Raw genomic sequence first — 15037 nt, forward strand, 5'->3', positions numbered from 1 at the left:
CCCCACCCCTATTTTAAAGGGGGTATTGATGCTGGCCCTATTATTGCATTGTTTTAATATGCCTAACATTTTTCTCTGAAGAATGAATATTTCTCCTGTCCATATTATTTCTTCCTTCAATAGCTTCTGTTTTCTTCCTCCTTCTCCCCACCCCCAAATATTGTATTTGTATAGTTGTCACACCATTGTTTCAGGACTAGGGCTAACACCAGCATAGCATCAAGGAGGAGGTTGCTTCCATTACTTAAAAAAAAACACTGTACATGCCCATAGATTTTACTTTTTAGTTCTCTTTTGTTATAAAACAGTTGAAGTAAATGGTGGGTGCTAGGAAAAAAATGGAAATCATGCTGCTTCTGGCAACTATCACAAGATCTGTTCATTTTATCCCATTGTTTCTATATTGGGGCAAGAGGTGATGACCATAATAGCTCCTCCTGCTTCTATCTACAAGTAAACATTGTGCTAAATTGTGGTTGAGATTATGTTCTTGTTATTTATTGGCAGCTTACTACTTAAAGGTCTTGCAGCAATTTCAGTATAAAATACAAGCAATGTAAAAATATACAAGAATTAAAACAGAGAGCACAATAGCCAACTAGTCAGTATAAATTCTAAAAAATAAACATCACTTTTCCCCAAGAAAATCTTATATCATAACTGGCACAGAAGCATACCAGTAAAATGCACAGGAGGACATACAAACATTAACAATCTAATGCCTAGGAGAAGAGAAAGGACTTTGCCTGGCATCAGAAATACATTAAATCAGCACCTGGCAGACCTTGATGTCAGGGCTGGTGCCAAAGGGCAGCCAGATCGGGCCCTTACTGAGGGCCCCATGGCCCACAGGGGCCCCTCGTTAGAGTGGGGGAGTAGCGCTCCCCTTCTGTGATCCGCAGAAGGGTCCCTGCTGCGGATTGCAAGGAGGGAGCTTCCAGGCTACCCGCCCGTTCACTTGCTCCACCTACCTGTCTCCTGTGTTCTGCTGCTGCACGCAGGGCTGCCATCAACCAAGATGGTGGCAGAGGCTTCTTTAAGGGACTGATGCACCTACTGCCATCTTGGTTGATGGCAGGCATGTGCACGTAGTGTACCACTCATGCGTGCCATCAACCAAGATGGCAGCGGGGGTATCAGCCCCTTAGAGAAGCCTCCACTGCCATCTTGGTTGATGGTAGCCCTGCACGCAGAGCGTGCACAGTAGCACAACACAGGAGAGAGGTAGGTGGAACAGGCAGGAGCCGCACACCCAGGGCAGGCTGGCACCCAAGGCCCCAGTCATGCCTGGCTGCGTGCATGCATGTGCTGGGGCCTGGGGCAGGCTGGGACCCAAGGGCCCCGGCATGCATGGCACCAGTCCTGCTTGCTGTGGAGAGTATTCTGTAAATACAGAGTCTCAACTGAAAAGATGCTCTCTTTTGTCACCACCCTTCAAACTTCTCTTGGAGGATGATGACCTCAGGGCCCAGGTAGGCTTATGTCAGAGTAGGCGTAACCTTTAGAGGTTGTTTATGCTGCCTTCCATAGTATGTCTTGCCACTGGGTAAAGAGTAACCCAATGGATGAAGAGTAACCCTGGAGATAGTGTATTCTCAACTGCATGGGAATCTGAAGCTCGTGGTTCAAATGAGAATGTGTGTATGGGTGTAGTATCTCCTCTACATCCTGTCCCAAGAGCTCAGGATCCAGTGGTGAATTTCCCAGATATGTAGTGTGTGATGGGACTGTGTCCACTTTCTCTCCACAGGATTCATACACAATGCCCCTGACCTCCATCCAGTGCTGGCATGTGCACTGCGAGGAATGCTGGCTGCGGACTCTGGTAAGGCTCTTAGTTTCATGGGTGGTGGCTCACACATAGATTCTTATCCTGAAGTATTTCCCATAGTTGAATTTACATTTGGATTGGAGTCTTCCGTGGGATACAGTGAATTTATTTTATTTTAGGGTGTGTGGATCCTCCCACCTTCCCCTCTTAATACAAGTGGCTTGATTTCACACCTCCTAGTTTACCTTTGCTGCATGCCACTTTGGTTGGAGAGCCAGTCATCATCATCTCTCACAGGATAGGTTGGATGATGTGATGGGAATCCCAAGGAGTTCTACACATTGGGCAGCATCCCCTTGAGACTCCAGCCCATTGGTTATCACTTCGCAGTCATGTTTTGCTTACCCATCCCTACAGCCTCTCCCTCTAACCCTTTTGTAGAAAGTGTAGGAAACTACGTTCTCCACTAGTGAGTGCTTGTTATTTAGGTAGTCTGCTAGAAAGAAAGAGTGCCAGGAGTATGAATAAATTACTTTGGAACTGCAGGATTCAGAGGAGATAGCAGATACAGGCAATTGCAATTGTTGAGTGTGTGTGAGAGAGAGAGGGAGGGAGGGGGAGAGAGAGGGAAATTTTACATAGGTGTGTGTATGTGCAAGAAATATGAAATAGCTTGTTCCTTTCAGATGCATAGGGAAGGGGCCACAAGATTCTGTAGTACAAAGGGCTCAAACATGTTTGTAGATTTCCAAGAATTTAATCAGGAGAGTGTCTGCAAGTTGCAGAGATGCACATCTTCTGGATACTCCTGTACACGCATCTCAAGGATGCATGTATAGGGAAAAATAACCAGAAGCAGACCTACAAAGAATCGAGTAACAGTTAAAAAAAATTTCAACTGCAGCCCTATTAAACATTTCCTAATGAACCAATCCATGAACATAATCAAACCTTTTCAACCAATTTACCATACAAATAATAGTCTTTTTTAGAAAATAACTTCGATTGGCAACAACAGAGAAATACAGTGGTGATAAGAGAAAAATCCGCAATAGCACAAAACAATATTTATTAAAAGGATCCTGACAGATTTCAGCCTTCAACTCTTCCTGGTTGGAAGTGCATATGAAGAAAGATCTGCTCTCTGGGCATGTAACTCTAAAAAAAGAGGTTACAAGCTCAGAGCTTTTTGTAAGCTTCCCTGGGAGCCTGTTAAAGGGCAGGGTCTAAAGTCTTCAAATAAATAAAAAAGCACAGTCCAGTCTTTGTGTAAACATGTTATAAGATCAGAACATCTAGTAACTTACACGGAACACTCTCTCTAAGAAACATACAATGGAAAAAACATTTTCTGTGAAATATATATTTCAAACAAATCATATCCTTTTAATACGGAGAATTTCATGTTGATTCTCCATATTTTATGTCACAAACCACCCTGATTTGAATTAAGAGTTTTTCAGACTACTGCAGCATTTTTCCCTGTAGAATTTGCCATCCCTGAATGTGTTTAAAACTGCTGTCCATGTTGGAAAAAATATAATGGCCGGTGCAACATTCCTGTCACACTATTATAACACATACTGGCTTTTTTTCTTTGCATTGTAAAAAGCGAAAGAACGATCAAGCAGATGCTGTCAGTGCCACTTTCACAGACCTTGGGCGCAGTCAAGGAAAGTGAGCTTCTATATTCTTGTGGGACACTCTGTTTTCCTAACGGAGGCCTGAACAAATACTTTGTCCTGTTTTCTATAACAATGTCGACATTAGCTAGCCATAAGGGGGCTTCACAGTTATGGAGCATATGCACTTGAATGATAAGCAGTCATTGGTAGAATGTAGGAGGAATAGCTGGACCAAGGAACAAATATTTCCCTAAAGATCCCCTCAAGCTACAGTTTGGCAGTGATCCTTTGCTGCTCTAGAAGCATATCCAAAACAGTAAAAGAATAAAATGTATATGAGATGCACACAGAATCCCATAGCTTCCTCAAGTAACGTGCATACTGGAGCAGAGGCATTGCATACAACAAAAGGGTAACTTTCAAGTCTGGAATATATCTTACTGGCTTCACTTTTCAAAGCAACTTACGTCTTTGCAAGTGAAACTGGGGGAAATGTTTTGCCACACCTTGATTGAAAATTTGCTAGGATTGCTGGGAGCCACACAAACTTAATGAATAGAATCCAGCCTGTGGGCTACCAATTGACTGTCCTTGATTTAGTTAGTTGACTGTTGTTGCCACTTGAAACCACGTGTGTCTGTCCAGACTGTACTCAACAATTTTGTATTCTTTTTGTTTATAAAGCATATTTGCATGTATACCTCTTCAACTTGGAACTCAGTGGTCTTACATGCATGGACCCCATCCCAAGTTTTCAGTCTGAATGTCTAAGGGTTGCTACCTTTTGTTGTTGCTTATAAGACATGGGTACAAATAATTCTTCAAACAAGTCTTAAAATGATTGTCTATCTTTCCAAGAGAAGAAAAAGGATCAGCAAAACTCCACAGGCTAGGCTAGTGCCTGCACATCTTCCCTGGGCAATATACACATGTTACTGTTCCTATATGTTACCTTTTTGTGTATCTTGAGTGAAACACTGGTAGGCCCACCTATATCTTTTTCAAAAAGTGCCATACAGAGCAATCCTGCCATTTAAAAAAATGCAACAATTATATTTGCAAAGGAAAACAGTGTTAAACATTTAGCAACAGCGATACCAGGAAGAACAAATTCTAAATTGGTTCACCACACTCTGTGCATGTTCCCTGCACTGACGAAGCACAACATTCAGAGCTGGGAATTGCACAGGGGAAATAATTAATAAGCAGCCACTCATCTGTTCCCCGGCTCTCATCGTCTCCCTACAGCTTGCAATTTATTAAAGAGGGGCCTTTTGCAAGGCAGGCTCTCACTAAAAAAAATCTCAGCCTATGTTCACATGTTTCTAGTGTAACCATTAAAACATAGCCCGAAGACTGCAATAAAAACCCTGGAATGCCTTAGTGCTTTTGTGTCTTGATCAAAGTCAATGTGTGTAATCTTGTTAAGGCTGCCCTTCCCTCCTGCTCTTCCTCCTCTTTATGAATTTAATGGCACGAGGCAGCTGGGCTGGGTGTTTCCTACACACCAGCCTGCATTGTTCTAATTAAGGTATCTCTTTTTATTTTGGGTACAAGAGATGCTTATGTGTGCATATTGTGTATGTGTGGGTTTTTTAAAACTAGCGAGGAACTGTGGAATAATGGATTTAATAACTGCCAGAGGTTGCCTTTTTCTAGATGCAACCCTGACTTCCCCCTTGGTGAAGAGCCTGCGGTGAGTCCTCTGTGTGCAGCACACATGTAAAAATGTGTTCCATAAAGAGGGCTGCTTGTGTTGTGCAATAAACAATTCGTTGCACTTAATGGGAGTTATGGGGGGAGGCTGGCTCCCTGGGCTTCCTGACATGTTTGAACATTTCTGGAGATCTGCCATTCTTCCCCCGTTAGGGAAAAATCAAGCTTTTCCTTCTGTGTCTGTGTTTTATATGACGAGACTAAATATTTGCTTGGACTTCTTAGTATTGTGGGCTAAGTAAAGAAACTGAAAGCAAAGTGGGCATGAGATTCGTAAACTTTCACAGGGATAAACATATTCCTGCCTGAGCCCTAGCATTCACTATTCACTAACACAGAAATCATGGAAATTTCATTGACAAGCCTCTCAGAAATGAATTATTGCATTCTTGGCTGTGAGTGGCAGTTTTACCCGGCTAATCGTTAATATGGCAACTTTCAGTGCATGATGTTCTTTTCAATCCTTTTCCCTTTCATCTCCACAAAAACGAGCATGTTTAGCTGCTTTCCCATTTCCCATCTGGGGATCTACTGTAACTGCCCTAATACTGGAAATACAGTTACAGCATTTGTTCAAAGAGAACAGAATTTAAAATTGACTGTAGGAATCTGTGAAGGGAGGAGCAGGGCTACCCACAGCAATGAGAACTGGACGTGGTTTGTCGCTGTTTTCTGGTCAGCTGGAGCAACTGCTCCCAAAGCAAGACCAACAGGGCAATCCGGGACATAGATTGTAGGTGCTAATAATTCCTTATGGGTGAGGAAGCTGAAGCAGGAAACGAGGAGGCCTTTCTATGCCTCTTCCTCTCCATGTATAAAATTAAGTTTGTAGCAGAACAGTGTATGTTTGTCTTCAATATAGTGGCCCAGTTTGCAAATAATGAAGGTAAACCACGAGCCTGCTTCAGACAACACACCAAACCATAGTTTAGCCCTAAGAAGCATGGCTGTAGGAGGAATGAGAGAGGAGTGCAGCAGCTGAATTCTCCTCTCTGGGAAACTACATGTTCACACTATGCCATGGTTTGCCTTAGCACTGCATGCAAACTGAGTCAGTAACAAAAAGTTTTGATCGACCATAGTTACCAAGATGCATTTGAAATCCATCTAGGAAAGCTTCTCTAATGTATAACAGTTGGAGTTCCTGTTGCCTGCATAACTTCTGGGCAATCTCTGTGGATAATTGTCTTCTTCCCCCCCCCATAGCCCCACTATCACTTGATTCATACCTCTCCTCCTAGCATCCTTTTAAGCGAGGCACTATACCTCACTTGGTAAGATTAGTCCATCTAGCCTAATATTATCTAATGTCTGATTCAGAATAAGGCAGCTTTTTAATTTTTTTCATTGCTCAAATATTCAAAATAGTGAAAATTTGAAATGCTGGAACTGCATGCAGTCCAAGCAAACTTACGCATGGATTGTATGTTATATTCATTTATTGATGAGTTATTTGTGTAGAATTTGGATTGTTTTAGCACACAATCCTCCTTTTCAGATGAAGCTAAATGTATGTGCCTGAAATTACTAGGTGGTATGCAAACATTAGAAACAACATAGGCCCTGCTTGCAGCCCTACAATCTAGAATTAGGGCAGGGGGACTGTGGCCCAAGAGCCACTTGTGGTCCTTGGCCTAATTTTGTGTGAGTGGAGGGAGACCAGGGGGAGAAAAGGAGAATGGGGGGAATGGAAAGAAGCTGAAACATAACAATGGCAAGAGGAGGAAAAGGTCCTTGCGAGCAATCAGTTCAGACCTCTGCTAAGAGTGATCTGCCCCTCTCCTGGCTTCCCTCTGGGCGGGGGGGAAGAGAGAGAGAGAGAGAGAATGGGTAAAGGAGGGCGTTGCAGAAAGAAAGAAGGGGTGGCCTGCCTACTTTTGCCTCTGGCCACACCCACTGCCCAGCATGTGGCTCCTGGCAAATCACCCCTAAGGGGTTTCGGCCCTTGACAGAAAGTTTCCCCATCCATGATCCAGAAATTAGCAAGACGTGTAGGGGGAAAGGGAAATAAAAGGAACAAAGAGTCAGGAAGGATAAGCCAGGGTGTTTAACCAGCATGACTACTGCCAGCCATGTTACCTTGTTTCACTTTGTTCCTTTAACCTTTCCCTGCTCCTCTTTCTCTTTTCCTCCATACATCCCATGCAGGCTTGGGTGAATGGCATAGCTTAAGGTGTTAGGAACATGCTTATGCTTCTTACCCCTCCAGAATCTTGTGGTCTTGGTCCTTTTCCTTCTTTAGTACGTGTACCTCTCCCACTACCACCACAATCTGTAGCACGGTGATTGTGTCCTGCTCTTGAACAAGGCATTGATAAGCTTTTTAGCTTTTGAGTGAAATTTGTTCTCTCTGATCTCTTCAATGGCAAAGCTCCCATCTCTTTCACAGATCAGGAGAATTAGCATGTGCTGCAAACGTTCAGTTTTCCAGGTTTTGAAGAAAATTCTCCAATCTTTTCTCAAAGCACTGTTCCTTTCTGACATAGTGTGAGATATAATGACTTTGCAAAGTGGGTTGTACTCGTTATTTTTCAAAACTCCCCAAAGTGATTAGCCTGCATTCTAGATCAATCACTTGCCAAAATTTAATTAAGAATGCATGGGGGCAAATAAAACCCTTCTCTTCATCATTCCTTTTTGGTGCCGTGTTTCAGCCCTGGAGCTACGTTTTGCAGCCGGGTTTTATAAACCCTGGAAAACTAGGGTTTATAACAGAAAAGCTGAGGTGGCCTTCAGTTCAGCATACACTGCTGTTACCCATCAAGGCTTTTCACGGGGATACGATGAAAGGAGCAGGAGAACATTTCAGATATTTTTTTCCATGTTCAACAGGTGTGGCTTATTATTCCATAGTATTTTTATTTCAAGGGAAATGTTTAGTAACCCCAGCTGGCAGGTGAGCAGGATGGGGTTGGGGGAAGGAAGTCCTTTTTCATTGGCTCCATGCCAGTGGATGTGTGTGAGGCTTGTTTAATTGCCTCGCGTAATGAGTGTTTTATGCAGGACTAAGAAATGTTTAAATGGAAGAGTGAGCCTTGTAAGTGCCTTAAACCTCTGTTGCTCATAGCCCACATCCCTGGATGTAATTAGCAGGTCGTGTAGTTTGGCATTCAAGATGCAGTTTCTCTGTGACTGCAGAAAGAGGGGGCAGTGGAAGATTTGTTCTTGGAATAAATTGTTCATGTTCAGTTTCCTCGACTCATATTTGCAGTCCTGTAAATGTCTATTCAGAAGTAAGGTGGCATATTGCAGCCTTCATTTTGTTTAGCATTTGTGTATCAGGTTTTAGTATACAAAATGCTTTATAATTCTTATTTCATTTAGCCTCACGGAAACTGTCATAGACAAGGCTGCAACAGAAATTTGCATAATATCATCTACAAATATTTGATTATTTTTTAAAAACCATTAGGTTTAGCTACACAAGCCTGTAGAAGCTGTTATTGCTATTCCTGTTCTCTGCAACTATGATGGCTAGTTACTTGGGAGCCAACACCGCAGCATAACAGCTTCCTAGAGCTGTTGGTGGTCAAGAAGGAGAACCGGTACAGGGAAGCTTGGCTGTTGGCACAGATTTGGGGCTCTCTGTTTTCAGAGTTTTTCTCTTCCTCCACTGGCAATAATATATGTCTGTACCTTGTATAAATTAATACATTAAGACAGATGGGGTGAAGCAATATGCATTATTTGTTTATTTTTAAAATCTTTGGACTACTTTTCAAAGGGCTTTGTCCAGATAGTTTTACGATTTTAACTACCATTGAATGCTAATATTCTAAATCCTGCTAGGGTTGTAAATCCTAGTAGCTTCATTGCTTAATTCTGTTGCTTCTGTGTGTATTGTGCAGCGCTCTCATGATCTGCCTGTTGAATATCTTCTCCTCAGCAGCAGTTTCTACTCTGCATGCCTTTGCCACATAAGTAAAACCTGTGATTCCAAAGCTACACAGTGTATTCACAACCACAAGAGGGAGATTGGATTGCAGACAGAAAACCTGGCCATTTTTCTGCTGCCAAAATTAGATGCTAATATTTGATTCCATCTCATTGCACTTCTTAGCTGCTGTTCTAGGCTGTATTTGCCTCCAGAGAAGGCACAAACAGTGTTGGCTGTCACTCTTCTCATCTACTGTCTGTCAAAACCTGCCAAATCTGATGATATTGGTGTATTTTGACCCATCTTTAGCGAACACCCCCTATCTGTCAGGTTAATTGATAAGTAGTGTCAGGCATTGTTTTACTTCATTTAGTTCTTAACTGCCTTTTTCTTTGCCCTGGTTTCAGTTTCTCTTAGCGGTGCAGATGATTTCTTTACGTGTGCTCAAATGGAGGATGAGTTTTCTTTCACTGGCTACTGTTCAAGGGGCCACAGAGATTATAGCAGAGCTTGGAAAAGTTACTTTTTTTGAACTACAACTCCCATCAGCCCCAGCCAGCATGGCCACTGGATTGGGCTGATGGGAGTTGTAGTTCAAAAAAGTAACTTTTCCAAGCTCTGGATTATAGCTAGGGCTACACATATTCAGCAATCACAGAATGGACATTTTTGAGTGAAGCTCATCTTCTGGAGCTCCCCTTTTTTATTTTGTTAAAGCAAATGTATAGTGCTCGACATTGCAATATACAACATGGCTGGGCAGCAAAAAGGCACTCCACTCATTCAAACATCTAACTTCCTCCATCTCCAGTACCAACTTGGTCCTTGTCAAAATATTTCAAATTTTGAAAGTGCACATATATTTCATCTAGGATGTCATTGCTTTCCCCATCTTTGTGTTTTCTGCTTTATCTATCACATCAGCTTTACTCTTGAAACCTATAAAGCACGAGGAATAGTCTGAGAGCTCAATACCAGAAAAAGTAATGTGAGAAGCAGTCCACAGAGTCAGTTTGAAAATGAGAGTGAAAAAGCTGTGATAGCTAGCAAACCATGAGTCAGCTCTTTCCTTTTTCTTCAGGTCTGTTGTCAGTCACTACTGGTAATAGCTTCATATGAGAAGGATGAGTCTGCCTGTTCCCTAGATTGAAGCTTAATCCATGTATTCCTTTCCTGTGATTATTGGAAACAATGTATAAATTCTGATTGCCTCATTTTCTATTTTATTCTGTTGTGATGTGGTTGGGGTAGTGTCCTTGCTCTTTATAACTTTCTCTGTCTCTTACAGGGTGCCAAGAAGCTGTGCCCCCAGTGCAATACCATCACCTCTCCAGGGGACCTCAGGCGCATCTACTTATAAAGGACATGGCTGCTCAGACCAGGGATTTGGGGGAAAGAAATGGCAGCAGCAACAAAAGACATTTGAAAACAAATTCTAGAGACTCCGAATGTGGAATAGAGGTTGAGGGAGCAGCGCAGTGGCTTTGCTTCTAAACCTGTCACTGGTGCCGCCATTTCCACGAGAAGGCTGAACCAGAATTCGTATTGTGAAATCCCCCCTTTTTTACAAACTGATGTTCCACATCTGTCTCATTCCTCCAAGAGCCAGATTCCATCATGGATGACTTGACAGCCTTTCCAGGGGAGCATCTTGACAAGCCAACCTGACCCAGCCCCACATGCCGACCCAATAAGGAACTGGATCTTCCACAGCAGGAACTCTCATAACCTGTAACTTGTGTTCTCTCCCCTCCCTTCCTCTTTTTTTTGGTGGTGTTCTAGTGTTGTTTTTTTAAAAAGAGAGAGCCTACACTTGCATACCCACAAAGGCAGAATGAAGCACATGTAATATAACTATATGTTTACAATGTTGTGTATAAATGGGATAGACTCCAACATTACATACTAATATGTTCCCCTTTTATTTTTTCCCTTTGTTTTTTGGGTTGTACTTTTTTTAAAAAAAGAAGAGAAAAAATAAGCAGAGAACATTAAACCCATATTTTTCTTGGTTCTGCAAAGTTTTGGCATTAAAGTCATTAGTTTAAAAAAAATATAAATAAATATATATTATACATATATATAATATAAATGGTTTAATGTTCTGTGGTGTATATTTCCTCATTCAGATATGAAGTTAACAGCTTCTAGTAATGGCTGTAGTTCGCCCGTATCTTACACGACTTCTGGGAGAAGTAAAAAAAAAACAGGAATTTTATCCTTAGTTGTAGCTAATGGGGCTCATTATATCAAATCTTTATCCCCCTGAAACAGCTTGATTTTTCATTGAGGGCAAAGCAAGAGACATACAGCTCAGGATTGCAAAGTTGTATCCCATTGTTAGTTGAGAAAAGGACAAGAGTTGACATGAAGCATTAAAAATGGGGAGTGGTCTTTGCCTACTGCAGCTGGCAATGCTGGTCCAGTTTATTTATCATGTGAAAGTTGAAGCCATCTTTTGTCCAAGCATATGTATTCACCAGCCTGTGAGCCAGCAAGGTTTTAGCACTGGTCTTGTAGCCCTTCTCATGCCACAAGAGTAAATTCAGAAAAGCAGCTGAGAAAAGGCCAATATTCTAGTCATCCAGTGTCTGAGCAGGTGGTAATCTAACACTTCCTGTTACGTCCTCCTGAATTATGTGTTTCACAAGTCAGGCAGGTTCTGTGTCACTCTGGCATATTGTGTTGTCATGCTCAGCTAGTGGCACTCTGCCCTGCTCTGAAATGATCTGCAGTGGAGGTGCAGCATGATGTCCCAACTCTTTTTCAGAGGTTCAGGCCCAAGAACATGCACCATGTTCCACTTTTGAAAAGAGCTTATTAGTGACATGGGTCTTGTTTCCTCCTACTAGCTGTGCTATGTGGACTGGCAATTGTGGAACTCAACCTGGGTCCACACAAGGTTGGGTTCATTCAATCCCTTTCAGTCTGTTTCTACAACATTCCTGACATCAACCTTTGCTCAGTCCCCTGCTCTGCATTTTGAAAACCATCCCCAGCTGTGGGTCGTATGTGGTCTGCTCACTACCTGCCTTAATCAAAAATAAACAACTAAATTGTTTACGTACATACACCAACAAGCCTCCTGCATTCCATCTAGAGAAAACTTTACAGGGTTGCTGGAAATCTTGAGAGGGGAAGCAAGCAGTTTGCTTGGCAATGGCTTTGTAGGCAAATGTCCCTATGATTAATTGCCTTTTAAACTGAGGCAGAATGAAATGAACTTCAGTTGCTTCTCTGGGATCTCCTGCAAAGTATTTTTTTCCTTTTTGTCTATTCTGTGAGAAGCACTAGAAAGTCATGGTTATACTAAAACATCTGGCCACTGATAGTCATACTGTTGTCAAAAGGATTGGTTCTATATGGATCAGGCCTCTACCATACTATCACAAAATAGTTGTATCTTGCACTACAGGATTCCATATTCCTGTTGCAATTTGGCTGATTATGCACTTACAGCTATCTCTACTAAAGGCAAGATGGGGACAGCTATTGTTATCAGAGTTTTGCTATTTATTTAACTTCAGCCTGTTAGACAAACACTATTGTCTTTTGGGAAATCATTTTGTACCCTTAGAGCAATAGCAGCCAACATGGTACTCTCCAGATATTGGACTACAACTCCTATTATCCCTAACCATTGTTCATGCTGGCTGGGGCTGATGGGAGTTGAGAGTCCACCAACATCTGATGAGCACCATGGTGGCTACCCCTGCTGAATTTTGAGCTACAGTGTCCAAATAACTACTGAACTGCAATGTCTCACTCAAACCACACGTTTCTGACTGCTTTGCCTAGGAACCATTGTGAGGAAGGTCCATCTGCAACTTTTGTTAAAAGGAGGAATACTTTTCAAGCAAGAGTTGATCTGGAATCCTAAATAGGTAACAATAGTTTGCAAGAGGCACAAAGTTTCTGCACTGCCATTTGTTCACCCTGGTCTTTCTTCACTGGTATAGCACTTGAGCCTTCCTAAAGGCAATCAGTTGAAATTTGTGGTGGTAGGGATATCTGTATCACATCCAAACCTGCTTACCTAGTACAATCAAGCAATCGCTGCTCAGACATTTAGGGCAAAGCTACATTTCTCCCAGATCTGTTTCACAATAGGCTGTGCTGAGACAGCTCATTTTTGATGGCCCAGCAAATTGACTCTGGGAACAAAGAGCTTTCTCTGGTCCTATGGACCACCACTAAGCCAAATAAATACATGTAAAACTACATATAGTCTTTATTTTTAAAGTTAATTTGTCCCTGTTTTTTCCTTGAGGGGGTAGGGAGGAGAGAGAAGACTTGAAGGGAAGATGCAAGGGACATTTATTTCCGCCTCTGGAGCAAGGCATATTTTGCAAAACTCTACAACTACTTCCTCAATGAGCGTAAAAAGAAATGAACTATCTTTGCCCAAAGATTCCCAGCTGCACAAGGTGATATTCAAGTTGTGTCTATGATTGTGTGTCGATGTATATTCTATAAAAAAAGGTACTTGTCATTCCCGTTTGTAAACTACATTGACATTAATTAAATGAGTATAAAATCTTCCAGGTTTGCCTCCTGTCTTCTGCTTGCTTCCTAGTTTCATCTCTGGCTTTGGCAAATGCATAAACAGATGCTTCTGTTTCTGCTCTCCTCAGAACATAGTACGTGTTCAGTCACATCATGTAGGACCACTGAATTATCTGGCCAAAGGCCTTACGTTGGGGAGGGGATCTTTTCAGACCAAGGGCCATTTTACCTCATGGGTCACCTTCCAGCAGGCCACATGCCAGCAGTGGATGTGGCCGGAGGCAAAAAGTGGGTGGAGCAATGGATGTGACTCCTATCATTTGTCCAGTAGCTTATATTCCAGTAAGGCAAAAGCACTTGAGAAGGGTTTGGAGCAGGACCATTGGGGGATGTGGCCTAGAGAGAGTCCTGAGGGCCAGACAGAGGCCTGGAAGGACCGCATTCAGTCCCTGGGCCTGAACATCATCATTCCTGCCTTATGTGGATCAATTAATTCCTATTTGTGCCAACATAGTTCCATTAATGCACTTTGTTGCCTACATGTGCTTACTAACCATGTTATACTTTCAGTCTACAGGCAGCTGTTTAAAAAATGAAAGATGGCATCTCTAGCATTTTAAGTAGATGTCTAGTTGTGACGAGTGGAGAGCATTTTTAAAAACACAGTGGTAATGTTTAAAAAGGATTTGCATTCCCACCATCCCCTTTTAGGTTTGCCTTGTTTCTCATTCTGTCTTGTTCTGTTGCAGTATTTGTTTGTACTAATCTTCCTTCAGGATTAGCCCACAGTTAACAAATTGTTCACATGATCGTAACAATAAACCTCACTATATATGAGCTGTGTCAAGTTGAGTGTGTGTGTTACCTATGCCAAAGAGTTATCTTTTTTCACATTATGAGATTTTTCACGTTTTGCCTTTTCTTTAAAAATATTTCAAACTATTTGTTCAAATACAGAGAGTACCAAAGTAGCCAAATGGTAATAAGTATCAATCGGGCAGTTAAATGGTCAGTGGAGTCCTTGTTTTGCACAAAAATACTTAAGTATTTTTGTTTTCCTTTTTAAGCTGTGGGGAAGAAGAGTCAGTACACACACTTAGCTTCTTTGACAGAAGGAAAAAGTGGCAGTGAAGGGACAGGATGAATTAAGTTCCAGGATAAAAGAGGGATAAACCAGGGAGGAGAAATTACTTCTCAACCTTCTAAAAAGCATCACAACTCATAAATCAATGGCCTTACTACACCTGATAAGGTAACACAATGCTACTTTTTTAAACAAAGCTGAGGAGCCTGTGAGCTGTTGCGGGACTATAATTCCCATAATCCATGTTGCCCAGGGCAGATGAGAGTTGAAGTCTGACACAAAGGAAGAGTAGAGGCAGGTATCACAGAATTGCAGGAATGGGGTCAGGAAGGCTAAAGCTGAGAATGAGCTGTGGTTAGCGAGGGATGCTAAAAGCAACAAAAAAGCTTTTTTCAGGTACATCCATAAAGACAGAAAAGAAATGGTGGCACAGTTACTCAATGAGGAAGGCAAAATGA

At 42.0% G+C, this 15037-nt stretch overlaps 1 protein-coding gene across 4 annotated transcripts in view; it reads left to right on the plus strand.

Annotated features, from left to right (window-relative positions):
• Positions 1–13531, plus strand: part of RNF220 (ring finger protein 220) — a 486818-nt gene extending 473287 nt beyond the window's left edge. For all 4 annotated transcript variants that reach the window (XM_061632741.1, XM_061632742.1, XM_061632743.1 and 1 more), the window contains 2 exons: positions 1751–1825; positions 10278–13531. In XM_061632741.1, the coding sequence (XP_061488725.1) occupies positions 1751–1825; positions 10278–10349 (147 nt within the window). In that variant the 3' untranslated portion in view covers positions 10350–13531. The remainder of the gene's footprint in view (positions 1–1750; positions 1826–10277) is intronic.
• Positions 13532–15037: the final 1506 nt, after the last annotated feature.

The sequence above is a fragment of the Rhineura floridana genome, chromosome 6, assembly GCF_030035675.1.
Source record: "Rhineura floridana isolate rRhiFlo1 chromosome 6, rRhiFlo1.hap2, whole genome shotgun sequence".
Taxonomy (NCBI): domain Eukaryota; kingdom Metazoa; phylum Chordata; class Lepidosauria; order Squamata; family Rhineuridae; genus Rhineura; species Rhineura floridana.